Source organism: Phaenicophaeus curvirostris, chromosome 7 (genome assembly GCF_032191515.1).
Source record: "Phaenicophaeus curvirostris isolate KB17595 chromosome 7, BPBGC_Pcur_1.0, whole genome shotgun sequence".
Lineage (NCBI taxonomy): Eukaryota > Metazoa > Chordata > Aves > Cuculiformes > Cuculidae > Phaenicophaeus > Phaenicophaeus curvirostris.
In genome coordinates, this window is record NC_091398.1 from 1,582,110 (window position 1) to 1,599,582 (window position 17,473).

The following is a 17,473-nucleotide window of genomic DNA, read 5'->3' on the forward strand; positions in this document are numbered from 1 at the left end:
CTCTAGGACCCACAGGACAGTTGTGGTAGCTTAGAAATGTTTTCATCTCAGTGCACCAGGTCAAGGCTTTTCCAAGGGAGACAGTTCTGACTGTGTTCTCCTCTTTTACAGTAAGTGCTGTTGCTCAGCAGGTCCTGTGGAACTGCTTAATTGAAGACCCCTCTACAGTTCTGCGCCATTTCCTTGAGAAGCTGACAATCAGCAACCGACAGGTAATTCTTCCTCTCTCCCTCTGCACCCCCTTCCCACTACATTTTAGTTCACATCCAGCTTTTTCTGAAAGATAGGGGTGGCCCTGTCTCTCCCTGTCTCATTAAACCACTTTCTAGTGCCATGGCTAAGCTTTACAAAAGAAAGGTGTGCCAGTTCTGTCTGGAGGAAAGGCAGTGAGACTCTCCATGCTGCTTTCTCAACCGCACACTTGGTGTTGTGATGTCTGTGATATCACTGTCCTCATCTTACAAACCACCACCTAAGAGCTGACTACAATATTAACATTAAACCTTGAGAAAGGCCAGGAAAGGCTGCTTTTTGGTTCCTTGAGTAATCAGGTCTTAGTGGCCTCACTATACCTGAGACTTCTCAGACATAGTTCCCAAAGCTTCTACTGAAGTTCAGAGCATGACTCCTGTTTAAATGTCTTCGAGAAGGAAGCTTTGCACTGCCCAGCCTCAGAGGACTCCGAGCTATCACAGTCTGCTGGTTTACCCTCTCTTCATGGACCTATTACAACCATGAGTACAGAACATGGAGAACAGGGGTGTTTCCTTGGAAGCTTTCAGCAGATGTGACTTGCATGGGTTGTCCTATGTGTATTAATGCCCATAACACTAGCTCAAGTCTACTATGAGTTAAGAAGGTGAAGGCCATAGAAGGAATCCAGTGGGAGGTGTCCCTGCCTATGGCAGGGGAGTTGGGCTTTGAGATCTCTTCCAACACAAACCAATCTGCTTCATGCAACAAGAGCTGAACGAGAGAGTTTGGAAAAATGGGAAGAAACAAAGCCAGAGAGGGCAAAAGGGATAAACCCATTCTGCATTTTGTGTTGGAAAGATAAAAACATTTGCTTTTCTTCCAGGATGAGCTGATGTATATGCTAAGGAAGCTTTTGCTGAACATTGGAGACTTCCCTGCGCAGACATCTCATATCCTCTTTAACTACTTGGTGAGTAGCTTGTGAGACCACTGCACGGCCCAGGATCTCACCTCTGTCTGCATGGGTCCTGGAAAGTTAATGTCACAAGCTGCCAGGAAATAGATGCTCTTAACTTTTCCTATATAGCTCATTTCTGCTTCTGACTGAAGGTGCCAGCCGCCAGGTTCACACCAGCCTTGCGGCCCTTCCAGAGAGAGAGAGGAAACACACATTTGACTTTTTATTAAACCCCTACACAACCTGTCATGGATTTCTGAACTGAACCATGGAAAAGATGAGATGTAGATACTTAGAAGGATCCCAGCGCCAGGAACTTTCAATTGTTTTACTCAATTTTGACTCAGAAAGTGTTTTGCTCTGAGATGGTCCTGTTGGAGCAAATGTAGCAGCTGCTTTCAAGGTTGTGGAAAATGCAGTTGGTACAGGTAGAAGATGAAGCAGATGAGATGTATGCTACTCCAAGAGTCCTCTGTTGGTTGTGAGCTGTCTATGTGGCAGCACACCTGAGCAGAAGGCGTAGGCAGTCTCTTACTGCAGGGGTTCTCCCTTTTCCTCATCAACAGTGGCTTTTAAGGCTGGGCTGCAACAGAACTTCTTGCCCCCAACCCTCATCCTCCCTAGGAGAAGGAAGAATAACACAGGCAGACTGTTCTGTAATATGTATAAACTTCCAGGATCTAAGTTTATTCCTCTGAGTGAAGAAAGGTAGAACAATATTCTGTGTTTATTTGATGCTCTGCGCAGTTAGGAGTGTGTGTATAACCTGATACTCTCTTACTTCTGACCTGCAGGTAGGACTGATCATGTATTTCGTACGAACCCCATGCGAGTGGGGCATGGATGCCATTTCTGCCACTCTTACCTTCCTTTGGGAAGTGGTGGGTTATGTAGAAGGACTGTTCTTCAAGGATCTCAAGCAGACTATGAAGAAGGAGCAATGTGAAGTGAAGCTGCTGGTGACTGCCTCAATGCCAGGTATAAGAAATGAGTCTGTTAAATCTCCTTCACTTTCAAGTTCAAGTTTTGGGCCCCTCAATACAAGAAAAGACATTGAGGGGCTGGAAGGTGTGCAGAGGTGGGCAACAGAGCTGGGGAAGGGGCTGGAGAGCGAGGGTTATGTGGAGCGGCTGAGGGACTTGGGGCTATTTAGCCTGGAGAAGAGGAGGCTGAGGGAAGAATTCATTGCTCTCTGCAGCTCCCTGAGAGGAGGTTGTAGGTGAGGTGGGTGCTGGTCTCTTCTCCGAAGTTATAAGTGATAGGATGAGAGGAAATGGCCTCAAGTTGTGCCAGGAGAGGTTTAGATTAGATATCAGGGAAAAATTGCTTCACTGATGGAGTGGTGAAGCCCTGGCTGAGGCTGCCCAGGGCAGAGGTGGAGTCTCCATCCCTGGAGGGGTTCAAAAGCATGTGGCCGGAGCACTTCAGGACATGGATTAGTGGACACAGTGGAGTTGATGGTTTGACTGGATGAGCTTAGAGGTCTTTTCCAACCTTAATGATTCTGTGATTCTATTCTACAAAAAAGGAGATCCATCAGAACCGGATCAGAAAAAGACCTGCTACAAATGGCTGCATATTCTAAGTCAGTTTACCTTGAGTTCAGGATTCAGTCACTAAATTCTGCCTCTAATACCCAAAGATTGAGAAAGCCACTTTAAGAGCTCCAATGAACCATGGAGAAAGTGAATTAGAACTGACTTTTCAAACCAGAGCTTTATGTCAGTCAGGCTGTGAAAGACTGACAGGATGTATGATTCAGAGTTGGATGATTTAATGCAACCTCTCAGTTAAGCCTTGAGAGAGCCCAAGAAGAGCATGCTCTGAGCCTAGGACATCACAAGATACCTCGCTGAAAAGCAGACTTGAACTCTTAGGTTTGTTCCTTCCTCAGAGTGACAGTTGCTGCTGGAGCCAGCTCATCCATTATGAATAGATCCATTTCTCATTACCTGTGGAACCGTGAGAGACAATGCTAACCCTCCAGAATGGATTCCAGACAGGACTGGCATTGTCTGCCTGCTCAGGGATGAGTTTTAACTGTCACTTTACCTCCATGAGCAGTCTTTCGAGATGGAGCTATAGAGGCCAGAGAGAATGTAACTGCTTTTCTTCCTTCAGGTACAAAAACACTTGTCGTGCACGGTCAGAATGAGTGTGATATCCCAACTCAGTTACCAGTCCATGAGGACACACAATTTGAGGCTCTTCTGAAGGTAGGAGTGAGTGTTTGAACTGGACAAGCTGCTTAATGATGTGTTTATATGCATGCCAGCAATATGTTCTGCCTGATCATCCTGTTTCAGTGTCAAGGAGGGAAGTTTTGCTGACAGGCATTCCTGTCTCCCCGTGAGGAGAGCTTGGTTGCAAGAAACAAGATCCCATATTAAAGGATAATACGAATGCCCTGACCTCACAGGCAGCCAAAACCCCACAAATACAACTACATTTGAAAGGCACTGTAGCTTGCTGGGTATTCGCTGTACACCATCCTTTGGAGACATACATAAATCATTTAATTGTTTGGCTTCGTCAACACCAAAGGCTAAACAGAGTGATCAAGATAGAGTGGTTCAGAGCCATGAAGATATCTTGGGGTTAGGAGATGAGAGGTCAGTTCGCCTCTTCTGCCAAAGACTGGAAATCCATATAGGAAACAGGTTTGAAAAAGCCTTCAGTTTGTCTAACTATATTAAATGTTCATGGGAATCATAAAACTTTGAAGGATCAGTAAGTTAGTATCTCTGTACATCGCCTGTCACTAAAGCTTGGTAGATACATAGTGTGGAAATGGGAGCTGCAACACCCACTTGGGTCCTCTAGCCAGACAAATACGTGTGAAATGAAGGCATCAAAATAAGTATGTGATGTAACATCAGGATTGTGCTATCAGCATTCCTTGATCAGCACAAACATATTCATGTACTTTATGATTAAAAAAGGAAATTAAGGATTAATGCCTGACTGAGGCACACAGGTTTGTGCCTTTGTACATTATAAGCTGGATGTTCTTCTCTTGGATGCTGTGGTCTGTGTACAAGACAGCTAATAAGTGACAGGATGGTTTTCTTTCTTCCTTTTCAGGAGTGCTTAGAGTTTTTTAACATACCTGAAACGCAGTCTTCTCATTACTTTTTAATGGATAAGCGGTGGAATCTTATTCATTACAACAAGGTAAGGTGAAGGTCAGGTCCAGCCGGCTTTGTTCTTTCCATCTTGTCTCTTTTTAAGCATTGGGGTTATCTAAAGGAGAACAACCAGCCCATAAACAGAAAGAGTTGTGGCCTGTGTGTGGTGAAAGATGGGAGTTTGGCAGAAGAGGCAAGAGGGAGCAGTGGAGTCCCTTGCTCTTCAGTCATTAAATGTCTAGCTTTATAAGAAAGGAGTGGTATTCTCTTCTGTTTATGCTCTTCCAAAATACCTGATGCTGCCTGAAAGCCCCTACCCAAAAGCTAAATGGCCTTATATTCAATTCTTTTGAGCAATGCTGTTATGATTACATTGGTTTAAAATACCCTTGTTTCCTTTCCTGGCAGACCTACGTCCGTGACATTTATCCCTTCCGGAGGTCGGTTTCTCCCCAGCTCAACCTCGTGCAGATGCATCCAGAAAAGGGGCAAGAGCTCATTCAGAAGCAGGTATCTTACTGTCACCAAACACCTCTGCCCAGATAAACAAATAAACCTTTGAAAAAAACCTTTAAAATCCATGCTGTGTGCTGCTAGAGAGCTTCATCGGAGAAGCAGCGATTGGCATAAAATCTGCTGTGGTGCCGTTGGCCTGGTGTATTTTAAGAAGAGTCACAGTGCTGTGTGTGTGAATTCCCTCCTGTTTTCTCTAGCCTGGTTCTTTTAGGGGGATCATTTTCTCCTACCCTTGGCCAGAGGAGCTTCACTTGCCTCAGCTGTGAGCAGTGGTCAGTGAAGCTGAGCTGAAGGATAGTGGTCACACAGATTCCAGCAGAAGGGCGCAGCACTAGCCCTGGGAATTTCAACAGCTTTCTCTGGGCCCTGAGTGCAGCATCCATCCCATCAGAGAAAGTCATGGCAGCTAACGTAGAAAAGTGCCTACATATTGTAAAGAACTTTTTGATCGGGCTGATTCTGATCCTTGTCTTTTTTTCTCTCTCAGGTGTTCACCCGCAAGCTGGAAGAGGTGGGGCGGGTGTTGTTCCTCATATCGCTGACACAGAAGATCCCGACTGCCCACAAGCAGTCCCACGTGTCGATGCTCCAGGAAGACCTCCTGCGCTTGCCTTCGTTTCCCCGAAGTGCCATTGATGCCGAGTTCTCACTCTTCAGTGATCCCCAAGGTATGGCCTTTCGATAGCTCTCTGTGGTGGTGGAACAGGGCTGGAAGGTTTCTGCAAGGCGATTCATTGCCCTGGAAACATGGAGGCTTCATTTGCCTTGAAAATATGAAATACTGAAAGCTGATAACTCTCTTTGTAGGGAAAACAATGCGTAGTTCTTGGTTTGTAAGCAAGGAAGAGCTTTGCCGTTAGAGGTCTCCTGATAAAGCTACTGTCTTTGTACCCAAATGAGAATAAGTAATTTTTAAAAGTCAGAACAATGGTCAGTGTTATGAGATGGTTCTCTGGGGAGGCATTTGGTCCCTGTGAGGCTGGCTGTGGTGGATAGAGTTGATTGCTGTTGCCTTCTCTCCTCTGCAGCTGGGAAAGAGCTTTTTGGTCTGGACACCCTTCAGAAAAGCTTGTGGATTAAGCTGCTGGAGGAGATGTTCCTTGGCATGCCGAGCGAGTTCCCCTGGGGGGATGAGATCATGCTCTTCTTGAACGTCTTCAACGGTGCCTTGATCCTGCACCCCGAGGACAGTGCCTTGCTGAGGCAGTACGCTGCCACCGTCATCAACACAGCCGTGCACTTCAACCACCTCTTCTCCCTCAGCGGGTACCAGTGGGTCCTGCCCAGCATGCTGCAGGTGAGCCGTCTCCGTGGACGCCGCAGAGCGGGCGCTTCGTTACAGAAACAATGATTAGATGGGGAAAATTGAACCTGCTGAGTTTCATAAAACCATAGAATCACAGAGTGGTTTGGGTTGGAAGGGACCTCAAAGCCCATCCAGTCCCACCCCTGCCATGGGCAGGGACACCTCCCACTGGATCCAGGGCTCCCAGCCCCATCCAACCTGGCCTTGAACACCTCCAAGGATGGGATTTTACCTTTTCATACCAAGATATAGATAAATTTTATACCTCTTTCCTCCCCACCACCCCTTACCAATCATCGCCGGCTATTGAAATGATAAAATGCCACTCCTGGGAGGCAAAAAAGCATTTTGAAAGCAAAACACAAGTGTAGCTGGGCTTGTTTGGGTTTGCAGCCCCTCATATCTCTGCTCCAAGCACCCAAGATCAGCTGGTTGGTTTGTGGTCCTCACAAACAAATTCTTCTCCCACTTCTCCCTGTTTGCCTCACTCTTGTGAGACCCCAGCTGAGAAACAAACCCTGCATCTTTGGCTACTCCTCAGCTGCATGGTTCAGTGGTGAGCCCTGCAGGAAATATCACTCTAAATACCTTAAAATATCTCAGAAGTGGGTGGAACTGCCAGTGTGTTGGAGGACAGGGTAGGGGTTCAAATTATCTTGACAGACTAGAGATGGAGTGTGAAAAAAGGGGGAAAAAAACCCCAGGTTATGTTGATCAGTTTGGACAAGCGTAGGTCCTTGCTTATGAGTAATCAGCCACATAAATATAGGATGGAAAGTAGCTGGTTCGGTAGCACTTCTGCTGGAGAGAACTGGAGTTGGTGTGGATCTGAAGCTAAACACAAATCAACAATGTCCTGTTGAAGGATAAAAAAAGAAAAAGATAACATCTCAAATGCCATTGTGACTGTACTTGAGAGCAGCCCTGAAGAGAAGAACTGGGGGGTGCTGGTGGATGAGAAGCTCCACATGAGCTGGCAATATGAATTTGCAGCCCACGAGGACAACTGTGTCCTGGGCTGCACCCAAAGCCATGGGACCAGCAGGGAGAGGGAGGGGATTCAGCCCCTTTGCTTCACTCTGGTGAGACTCCACCTGGAGCCCTGTGTTCAGCTCTGAAGTCTTCAGTGCAGGAAGGACATGGAACTGTTGGAGTGAGTCCAGAGGAGGCCACGGAGATGATTCTAAGGGCTGGAGCACCTCTGCTATGAGGACAGGCTGAGAGAGTTGGGGTTGTTCAGCCTGGAGAAGAGAAGGCTGCGGGGAGACCTTAGAGCAGCTTCCAGTGCTGAAAGGGGCTCCAGGGAAGCTGGGGAGGGGCTCGTGACCAGGGAGGGCAGGGACAGGAGGATGGGGGAAAGGTTTTAAGCTGAAAGAAAGGAGAAGTGTTCTAAGAGGGACCTCTCCTTCCCTGAGAGGAGTCTACCTGTGATGCCTAGGATGAAAAGCATGGACTAAAGCTGTGATAAAGTAGGTTCAGGCGTGACAGACAAATGTTTTTTCTCAGGATGCTTTGTCCCTGCAGTGCTTTGCCAGGGAGGGTGGACAAGTCTCCATCTTAGGCAAACTTATTAGGAATGACAAGGCAGTAGTTGGTTCAGTCTGGGGTCAGGAGACGAAGAGCCCTTTTGCTGGATTTGCACTTCCATGTCCTTTTTTGCTTGCCCAGGTGTACGCAGACTATGAGAGCAACCCGCAGTTACGCCAAGCGATCGAGTTTGCGTGCCGCCAGTTCTACGTCCTGCATCGCAAGCCCTTTATTCTGCAGCTGTTTGCCAGCGTGGCCCCTCTCCTGGAGTTCCCTGTGAGTAAAACCCATTCCCTCGTCTCGGCGTGGGGAAGCCTGGGTACAGAGCCAGCTCCTGTCAGAGGGCACAACGGGAGAGCAGCTGGAGCAGCAGCGCGGCTCATGCTGAACAAGTGCTTGCAGTGCTTCATGCTGCCCAGAGCCCTTTCCTAAAGGTGCTTCTGCAAGTTTCTGGTCATCAGTTGTTGAAGCAGGATGCTGAGATCATGGGCCACTGGTATCCAGGCTGATAAATGTGCTTTTGCTTCAAATTTATGTGTATAAGTAGGTTAGAAAAGGATGATAATGACTGGCAACTCTTTAAATGCAAATCCTTTCTTAGAATCCAACAATAGGAACTGAAAACTTAGTGCCAAGCTCTAGTACGTGTAAACTCTAAGGCTGAATTTGCCATGTTTTGAAATATTCGCTAATTACTTTCTACCATTTTAGTGAAGCAAAACAAGTTAATTGCATTTTAATTTGATGTGGGACTGCTCAGTCTAACAGCACACGCACGTGCTTCTCTGTCGCAGGGCAGCAAAGACCTGCTCTTTCTGGGAAGCGAAGCTGTGTGAGGTTTTCAGCTCAGGCTCCCACTCTAGCATCTGTTGAGTCAGGCAAGGCTTAGTGTTCGATAGTGCTGAGTTCCAGGTGGGCCCTCATCGAAGAAAAGGTTGGCCACACCTCTGGCTAAAGATTCCTGGGATGCACACAGAAAATCAACCACGAGTGTCTGTTTTTAAAACAGGATGCTACAAACAATGGGACCAGCAAAGGAGTGTCGGCTCAGTGCCTGTTCGACCTGCTGCAGTCCTTGGAGGGAGAGACTCCAGACATTCTGGACATCCTAGAGCTGGTGAAAGCAGAAAAGCCTCTCAAGTCATTAGGTAACAGGAAAACACTCTTTATTCAGTTAACTCTGGTTTTGTGCTTAGTGATTCAATGTGAATTTGATGCAGCATGATTGTTTTGAGGCCTTTTTCTTCTCCCAGAATGCAGTCCTTTATGTTTCTTATGCCTGATGAGGCTTTCAAGGTTGGCTTTATCACCACCACCCTTTTGATATTTTCTGCAGGAAGGGAATTATTAATTTATTTTATTCCAAAGCTGCTTTTTCTGCATTGAGCCTGGTAGTCTGAGACTAGCCCCTGGCATTTTGGATTTTAGCATGTGTGGGTGTAGAATAAAGATGCCTAATAAACCGTATCATGCTGCCAAGATCAGTGTCATCCTCTCCTCTGCTCTACGTGGGCAGGAAACAAAAAGCACCCTCTGTCGTGGGCAGACTATGAGTAGTGAATGATGGATGCCATTCAGGCATTCAACAGTGCTGACTTCTGTCAGAAACCAGAATGTATACGGCTGCATGACGTATCGAGGACGCTGTGCCACTTGATAGTCACCCATGCAATGCAGTAGGTAAGAATTCAGCTGCTTTGTGATTTGCAGGGAAGTAATTTTTGCTGATTTCTCTAAGGATTTTGAAGCCATTTGCCAAATCTACACTTCCCTTAAATACTGCTGGTTTTGATGGACTGTGAAACCTACCTAGCCTTAAAGTTTTGTGATGTGCTGGGATTTTATGATGCTGCACAATTACATCACAGGTTATAATAAAAAATGGTGCAGAAGTGGAAGATATTTTTTTACTCTTTGTGCATTGTAGTAACCATTTCTATAAAAGCTTTGGGTTTTCTCTGGAGGGTTATTCAAAAGCATCTCTGAAAGCTCCCAAGTGTGTATTGATGATGTACTGCAGATGAGCATCCTGCATGCCTGGTATTTTCCATCTGAAGGTCAGAGTTATTCAAAGTTATCAGAGTTCTCTTGGTGGATGAGAAGCTCACCATGAGCTGGATTCAGATTGGATCTTGGGAAGAAATGTTTTGCTGTGAGGGTGGGGAGGCCCTGGCCGAGGCTGCCCAGAGCAGTGGTGGCTGGCCCGATCCCTGGAGGTGTTGGATGGGGTTTGGAGCTCCTGATCCAGCAGGAGGTGTCCCCAAAGTAATATTTACAATGTGGGACTGAAATGCTTTTGAAGACTTCTTCTCAAATCCCTAGCAAATCAGACTTTTGTGCTGCCACCGATGATTTTTCAGAAGTAAAGCTATCAGATGTATCAGCAACTTCTTTTGATCTTGGAGGTCTTGTCCAACCTTAGTAGTAATGAGTAATTTTTAGTGCAGTGGAAGCATCTAGGAAAAATCAGAGGGAACATGGAGATTGTCATTAGGTTGATACATGTCCTTGTCATGTATAAGGTAAGATTTTGCTTGTGGTGGATGGTGGTTGGAACAGGGCTCAGAAGCAGCTCTAGGTCTTATGCTCAGCAGTGGTTTTACCTGCTGAGAACTCTTTCCCACCTAACGAGTCCTTGGACAGCAGGATGCCAGTGGGAGTGCAGCACGTTGCCTTTATACAGGCAGACTGGGGATTGTTAACACGAGAAGCAGCCAGTTGCCGGGGGGGGGAAACACAGGGCTGTGCTTGCTCCTTTCATTTTCAGTATGTTTGCGTGATCCTCTTCTTGTATTGCTTTACTCCCTCAGACTTCTGCTACGGGAATGAAGACCTGACCTTTTCCATTAGTGAAGCCATCAAGCTGTGTGTGACGGTGGTGGCCTATGCTCCCGAATCATTCCGAAGGTGCTAATCTGCTTTCTTGGCTTGTGCAGGCTCAGAAGAGGCACAAAAGCTGCATATGGCATGCGAAAGCTAGGCTGACAAGTGGAGGCAGAGGGGGTGGAAGTGCTTTCCAAGCATGGGGCTTCTCTTTCTGCTGTCTCTCTGGCTGTTGATCCCTTTCCGAAGGCCCCAGCCTCTGGCTGCAGCACTAATCTGGGTGGCAGCCGGAGCAGCACCACGTAAGCCGTGTTTCCAGGAGGGGATCACAGTGTCCTGCAGGTTTCTGTTGTCAGGGAAGCACTGGTGAGGGAACAGGAGGGGAGAATCAGGCAGCTGGGAAGAGCAGAAAGATACAGCCAGAGAGGAGGTAAAGCCAGTAAAGCAAGTAGGTTTCCAAGAGAGAACCAGAGGAGAAAGGAATCTTTGGAAGGGAAAATGAATGCCTGCAAGTGGATGACATATTCCAGATACCCAGGGAGGTTTTATTATTATTGTTGCATGTATCATCTAATTTTCCCTCTGGACTCCCTGAACCAAGAGTTCCTTTGACCCAGGACTGCTTACCTAGCGTCGAGCAATGGACTCACAAGGCCAGTGAGAGATCCAAGGCTCCTCAGACAGAAACTTCAGCGTCTGCGTGATGCGAATTTCAGGACTGACAAACCAAAACCGACCAAGTATCCTTTATTTTTCCAGCCTCCAGATGCTGATGGTCTTGGAAGCGCTGGTTCCCTGCTACTTACAGAAACTGAAGCGACAAACCTCTCAAGCAGAGACTGGGACAGCAGCTCGTGAGGAGATCGCTGCCATGGCTGCCCTTGCCACCTCTTTGCAGGCGCTCTTGTACAGCGTGGAAGTCCTCACCAGGTAAACTCGGGGGTCCAGAGGTCTGAGCCTGCGCTCGGGAAGCAGAGAGTTTTAGATGTAGTAAAATCAGTGCCAGACTTTAGCAGATCACAAGCAGAATTGCAGTGCAGTTTGGTTTTGAATGCGTTATTCCCCTTCCCTTTGCCAGGCCTATGACAGCCCCACAGATGAGTCGATGCGACCAAGGACACAAAGGGACCACAACAGCAAACCACACCATGTCCGCAGGCGTGAACACCAGGTACGTCAACGCGCTTCTCCTTCTTTCTCATTTTTCTTCCTCATTTCTTTCTCGTTTCTCAGCTTTTGATTTTGGGGAAGTAAGGTAACATCTCATTGCTCGAAGTGTTTGGAGCCGTGGTACGGTGCCTTAGGGACTGGGAGAGGAAACAGATGGATGAAAAGAGCACATAGCCCATGACTTCTGGGCAGAGCACAGCTGGGGAGCACAAGGGTCACATCCTTCTGACCTTGCTGGAAGAGACTCAGCAGCAACAAGCGCTCAAACTGCACGTCAGTTGAGATTGAGCGAGTGGCGCTTTCTCTAGGTTTCTTTTCTCAAGGAAAAGGAGTCACTGGCAGAGAATTTGTAAGAATCATAGAATGGTTTAGGTTGGAAGAGACCTTAAAGAATCGATGGATAAGGACAATGCCATGAGCTGCCTAGGACTGTGAGTCAGGAGCACCCTTCTGGCAAGATTTACTTTCCAAGTTTTATGCCCTGTATTCTTTTACATTGAAGTGAATTAGAAATCACTCCCTACATAGATCATCAGAGGGCTATTAGGACAATTTATAGATGTGCAGTGTGCACATCTTGGTTAGTAACTCCTGGAATCAGTCTGTTATTCTTTGAGACTGATCTAGGCACAGGTGAGAGACAGCTTTGACTTTCAATTCTGGATTTGAGAAGCAAATAAAGCCTTTTCACACTCGAGTTTGAAGTGGCTATATGCCACTGTCGCAAGATTGCCCTGTCTAAGGAAAATAATGGAAAGCAGAGCTTTATTGTTTGTCTGCTGATTTTGGAGGGCAGTTAATATGCATCTGCTAACGGGCAACGTAGGGACTCCTGATGCTGTGTGACTCAGATGTCTGGCTTTATATTTCCAGATCTTTCTGATTATCAAACACCCAGTTTCTGAACCAAAATATTTTTGCACTACTCTGGGTTTCCTGCCCTAATTTCTTCTCTTGTATTATCATTGCACCAGATAACTGCTGGTGACAGCAGGCATCTCATGATGGGGGAATGATCACTGTTGCAGCCTCGAATGTGTTAGTCAAGTGGTGCAGGGTTTGTTAATGCTTTCTCAGCAAGAAACAGCAAGAGAAAATGCTAACAAAACAGAAAACCCCACACTGGGCTATTCTTTCCACTAGGTGAACTCTGGCTTCATGCACCAGACCGAGCAACAGGGTGAAAATCAGTAAGAGAGATTGCTTGAAAGATGATTGTGGGTTTTAAGCCTGAATTTTCCCTTTCACAAGGGCAATAACTATAGAAATCAGTTGTTTCCTGACATTTGGAGGTAAAGGTTGTTCAATGTGCTCACTGACTACTTATGGCTATTGTTCCAGTAACGCAACAGACCCTCCTGCCCATGGGGAGTGCACCCCTGGGCTAGGACAGTGTTGTCTGCTTTCAGGAATCAGAATCATGGCGTGGTCTGGATTGGAAGGGACCTCAAAGCCCATCCAGTTCCACTCCTGCCATGGGCAGGGACACCTCCCGCTGGATCAGGGGCTCCAAGCCCCATCCAGCCTGGCCTTGAACCCCTCCAGGGATGGGGCAGCCACCCCTGCTCTGGGCAGTCTGGGCCAGGGCCTCCCCACCCTCACAGCAAAATATTTCTCCCTAAGATCTCATCTCAATCTCCCCTCCTGCAGCGTTAAACTGTTCCCCTCATCCTCTCCCTGCCCTCCCTGATCCAGAGCCCCTCCCCAGCTTTCCTGGAGCCCCTTTCCGTGTTGGAAGCTGCTCCAAGGTCTCCCCGGAAGGGAGGGAGGCACCATGTAGCCATCACTATAGTTACTGTTTACACCTATGCTGTTTCTGTTTTCCCAGGTACCCAGAACAGGGAGCCAAGCTCCACTTCATCAGGTACAGTAAAATCCTTGCCCAGTCTTCCCTGGCCTCTGCGGAGCTGTCGTTCCTCACCAGGCTCCAGGCTTCCTACCCACCCACTGCTGCTGTAAGGGGAGCCTTTATTCAGAGGAGGGTAGCAAAGGACAGTTCATATAGAAATTATTTGCATTTTTACCAAGACTTTGCAAGTCATAATTTCCTTTTCTTTTATTGCACGTGTACCTGTCCTGCTTTTCAATTACAGGGCAAAGCATCTGTTGCAAAAACAGGCTGGAGAGGTTGTTACACTCTATCCCTGCTGCTCCACTGCCTATAACACTTCCTGCTTTTACTCATTTTATATCCTGCAGGGAGAACCTTCACTTGCTGGAGGAGGGCCAGGGTCTTCCTCGAGAGGAGCTGGATGAACGAATTGCCAGGGAGGAGTTCAGGAGGCCACGGGAGTCACTGCTGAACATCTGCACTGAGTTTTACAAGCACTGTGGCCCGAGGCTGAAGATTTTGCAGAACCTGGCTGGTGAGCCTCGAGTGACTTCTCTGGAGCTGCTGGATGTGAAGTCCCACATGAGGTATTCCTCAGGCATTCAGCTTTTACTTGTTCATCCTGGGCAATTCCTTTCTTTTAGCTCTTAATTTGTTCTTAATAGCAGGTGGAAACACTGCTTAGGGGTTGTGTGTTGTTGTCGGGATCACGCAGAGCTTGCTTTGGGTGCTCCTTAGATCATACCTGGTGCTGCATGGGCATCGGGAGGGTTCCATAGACTCTCTTCTGGTCTCATTCAGACCCCCATCTCCAGGGGATAAAATAGCTCCATGGAAGCCCATTTCATGCACCAGAATAAGCTGCAGTGAGGAGCAGAGCAGACAATCCTTATCCTCTCCCGTGATGCCGTGCAGCAGAAACAGCTGCTAGAAAGCAAGAAGGGCAGAGCAAACACTGCCCTGTATTGCATAAATGCCTGAAATGCGAGAGAGGATGGGGCAGGAGGCATGTACAGGACCACTCCCTCAGCGTGTGATCCTGGTGGTGCCCAAGGCTTTTATTCAGGTGTTTCCTAAGTATCAGTGAAATGATGGACAGGATTGAACTGCTGTAAGGAAAAAATTTCTAGGTAGAGAGCAGGTTCCCCAGAATGTGATGTGACAGCCATGGTCTTGGGAGACTGGCAGATATCATCCTTGTCACTTCAGCCAGGATTCTTTTCAACTTTGTTTCTTTAGCCATTTAAAAGTTAAATGTTTAGTCTGCAAAAGTCCTAAAGATCTTTTTGGACCCAACAAAAAGGGAGATGCATATCCACGGAGCTGTTAATCCCAGTCTTTCAGGAAGGTAAGAATTCCCCAGATTGTTTATTTCTGCAGGAACGGAGCTGGAAGGTTAATTGACTTTGCCACCTCAAGCTGGGTGAGATGGATCTCACACTTTAAAATGCTTTCATATACCATTATGTGCTATTGATGTTATCTGGCCAGAAAGAAGTATAATCATGTGATAATTTAGATTTCACAGTGTTTGGGGGAAAAAAGATCTACACCGTAGCAGGACAAGTTTGGACTGAATGACCCAGGCAGCTGTTCCAGTGCCTCACCACTCTCCTCGTGAAAAAATTACTCCTTATGTCTAGTCTAAATCTGTCCCTCTCTGGCTTGTAAAGTTTATATCCAGTTATAAAGAAGCGCTGGAAAAAGAAGTATTTTTATAGAACTTTGAGTTCATCTGAGGAACTCATTGCCCTTGCTATTGCCAGGCAGATTTTAAAGAGAATGGGCACACATTCCATGAGCTGAAGGCATTTCAGAAGAAGCCTCCACTACACAAATGAGATTGTACTGAAATCACCCTCTACAGACTCTGTTGGTGTCTCCGGGAGTGTACAGATTCCTTACCACATTTATTAGTAGATGTGGCTTTATTGCTTGTCTTTCTCTACTGCAAATGTTCCAGTGTTTCAGTGGGTCTTTGCCACTCTGCGAGTGAGAGTTAAATGTTGCCATGGTGTTTCACAGTCAATACAGAAACTGCTGACGGCGAGGCCATCTGGGAGGGTTAGGAGGAGCACCAGCAACACTGTCTGTAGAGGTGTTAGGAGAAACAAACCAAAGCTGCGGGGAGTCATCACACAAAGTACATGTTGTGTGAAGCTACGGGACAGCACATATTTTTAAGATTTAACACCTGAAAATCGCACAGCGGGACCTCTTAAAGTGGCGACACTGAAAAACAAGCACAAACCCAACCCAAATCTCTCTCAGATTGACATAAAGGGGGCATCAGGTTTGTATTTCACAGACATTTGCAATGTTGTTATCTCACTAACAGCTCAAACGCTTTGGTTTTAGCCAGATCCATGATTCCTGGTGTTCATAGAATCACTGAATCATGGAATAGTTTGAGTTGGAAGGGACCTCAAAGCCCATCCAGTCCCACCCCTGCCCTGGGCAGGGACACCTCCCACTGGGTCAGGGGCTCCAAGCCCCATCCAGCCTGGCCTTGAACCCCTCCAGGGATGGGGCAGCCACCCCTGCTCTGGGCCAATGTTCCTTTGGTGCATTTTATATCAATGTTAAAAAGTTCTTTAGACTATTCACATGTGCATCAATATAAACAGTGATTCCAGCAAAAGAGTCTTAATAGATCGGGAATTTAAATAGCAGCACTCTTGGCTTTTGCATCTTTTTACAAGGCTACTGAAGATGCATTTGTTAGCTCATTGGCATGTGTGGAGAACTGCAAGTTGTGTCTGATTTTTCTCTTACCACAACTTGGTTTTAGATTGGCGGAAATCGCACATTCCCTGCTGAAACTGGCACCGTACGACACGCAGACGATGGAAAGCCGAGGTCTCCGGCGCTACATCATGGAGATGCTGCCCATCACTGACTGGACAGCCGAGGCGGTGAGACCTGCCCTTATCCTCATCTTAAAGAGATTGGATCGTATGTTCAATAAAATACACAAGATGCCTACTTTGAGGTGAGCAGGTACAGTGGAAACCCTCAGGGGTCCATTTCTGGTGTTGCAAGCCCTGAAGTGTGGGTATGTCATCCAACTACAACTGTCATGTGGCGGTGAATCTTTACAATGTGAACTGATGTTTTTATCTCTGTAAGTGTGCATTTATGTTTGATGTTGTTGTTGGGTCTTCTGGTAGCAAGAGAAGAAAGTCATGGTTATTAAGAACTACAGAGAGGTTCTAGAAATCTCGTTTTTCTTTCTCCAAAATAAGGCTTCAGATTTGTGCCACCTTGATACCCTCTTTATTTATTTATTTGAGCTGTGAGTTGACAAGATAGATTTAGTTTTTTAATGGAAAGTTGAACTGTAGTAAGCGTGTTTCTAGCAGGAGGGAGCAGAACCTGCATCTAGTGCCTGGAGAAAGCCTGGGGCATCACACAGTACTGTTATGGTACAGGCTTTGGTGACCTCAAGAGGTGTTTGATATGGAGCATCCACACCTCAGAAGCAGAAATACAAATCTGGGTAGTGTCAAACCTCCCAGCCCTGCAGAGTTTCCAGTGATATCTGAGTAAAACCAGTCATTAGTGTCAGTCCCCGTCACGGCCACATGTCCTCAGCTGCTTGAATCAGTCACTGTATTTGCAGTCTCAGCTGAGAAGCCCAGTGATGTTAGAGAGCATCAGGACTCAGACACTGAACTGTAGGTCTCAGTGGGAATCACGTGGACCCGGCTAAGATGGAGCAAGGAACAGGGAGGTGATCTCTTCTTCCTGGCATCGCTACCTATTGCTTTCCTTTGGCTAACAACCCGCTTTAAGAAGCTCCTGCCCTTGTAGGAAGTTTAGAGGCAGGAATGTTGATGCTTCTCCTTCCTGTTGGTTTGATTCTTGGCCGTGTCTTGCCTGCTTCTCGTGCATTCTTTCTTTCCTCGCTCATACTCTCTTCTGCCTCAAAGACATCTTAGGGGTCTTCCTGTTCCGATCTTTCCTCTTGGTGTAAGCTGAGTGAATGCTCATCAATTAAAATTCCCTTCCTGTTCTCT

The 17,473-nt window shown here is 46.9% G+C and overlaps 1 protein-coding gene across 12 annotated transcripts in view; it reads left to right on the plus strand.

Annotated features, from left to right (window-relative positions):
• The window catches only part of UNC80 (unc-80 homolog, NALCN channel complex subunit), a 114,130-nt gene that overhangs the window by 71,659 nt on the left and 24,998 nt on the right, over positions 1–17,473 (plus strand). For all 12 annotated transcript variants that reach the window (XM_069860500.1, XM_069860506.1, XM_069860502.1 and 9 more), the window contains 16 exons: positions 112–212; positions 1,079–1,165; positions 1,948–2,131; positions 3,275–3,369; positions 4,238–4,327; positions 4,690–4,791; positions 5,285–5,465; positions 5,826–6,094; positions 7,772–7,906; positions 8,640–8,778; positions 10,441–10,537; positions 11,213–11,383; positions 11,532–11,624; positions 13,452–13,487; positions 13,823–14,041; positions 16,246–16,446. In XM_069860500.1, coding sequence (XP_069716601.1) covers positions 112–212; positions 1,079–1,165; positions 1,948–2,131; positions 3,275–3,369; positions 4,238–4,327; positions 4,690–4,791; positions 5,285–5,465; positions 5,826–6,094; positions 7,772–7,906; positions 8,640–8,778; positions 10,441–10,537; positions 11,213–11,383; positions 11,532–11,624; positions 13,452–13,487; positions 13,823–14,041; positions 16,246–16,446 — 2,200 coding nt within the window. The remainder of the gene's footprint in view (positions 1–111; positions 213–1,078; positions 1,166–1,947; positions 2,132–3,274; positions 3,370–4,237; positions 4,328–4,689; positions 4,792–5,284; positions 5,466–5,825; positions 6,095–7,771; positions 7,907–8,639; positions 8,779–10,440; positions 10,538–11,212; positions 11,384–11,531; positions 11,625–13,451; positions 13,488–13,822; positions 14,042–16,245; positions 16,447–17,473) is intronic.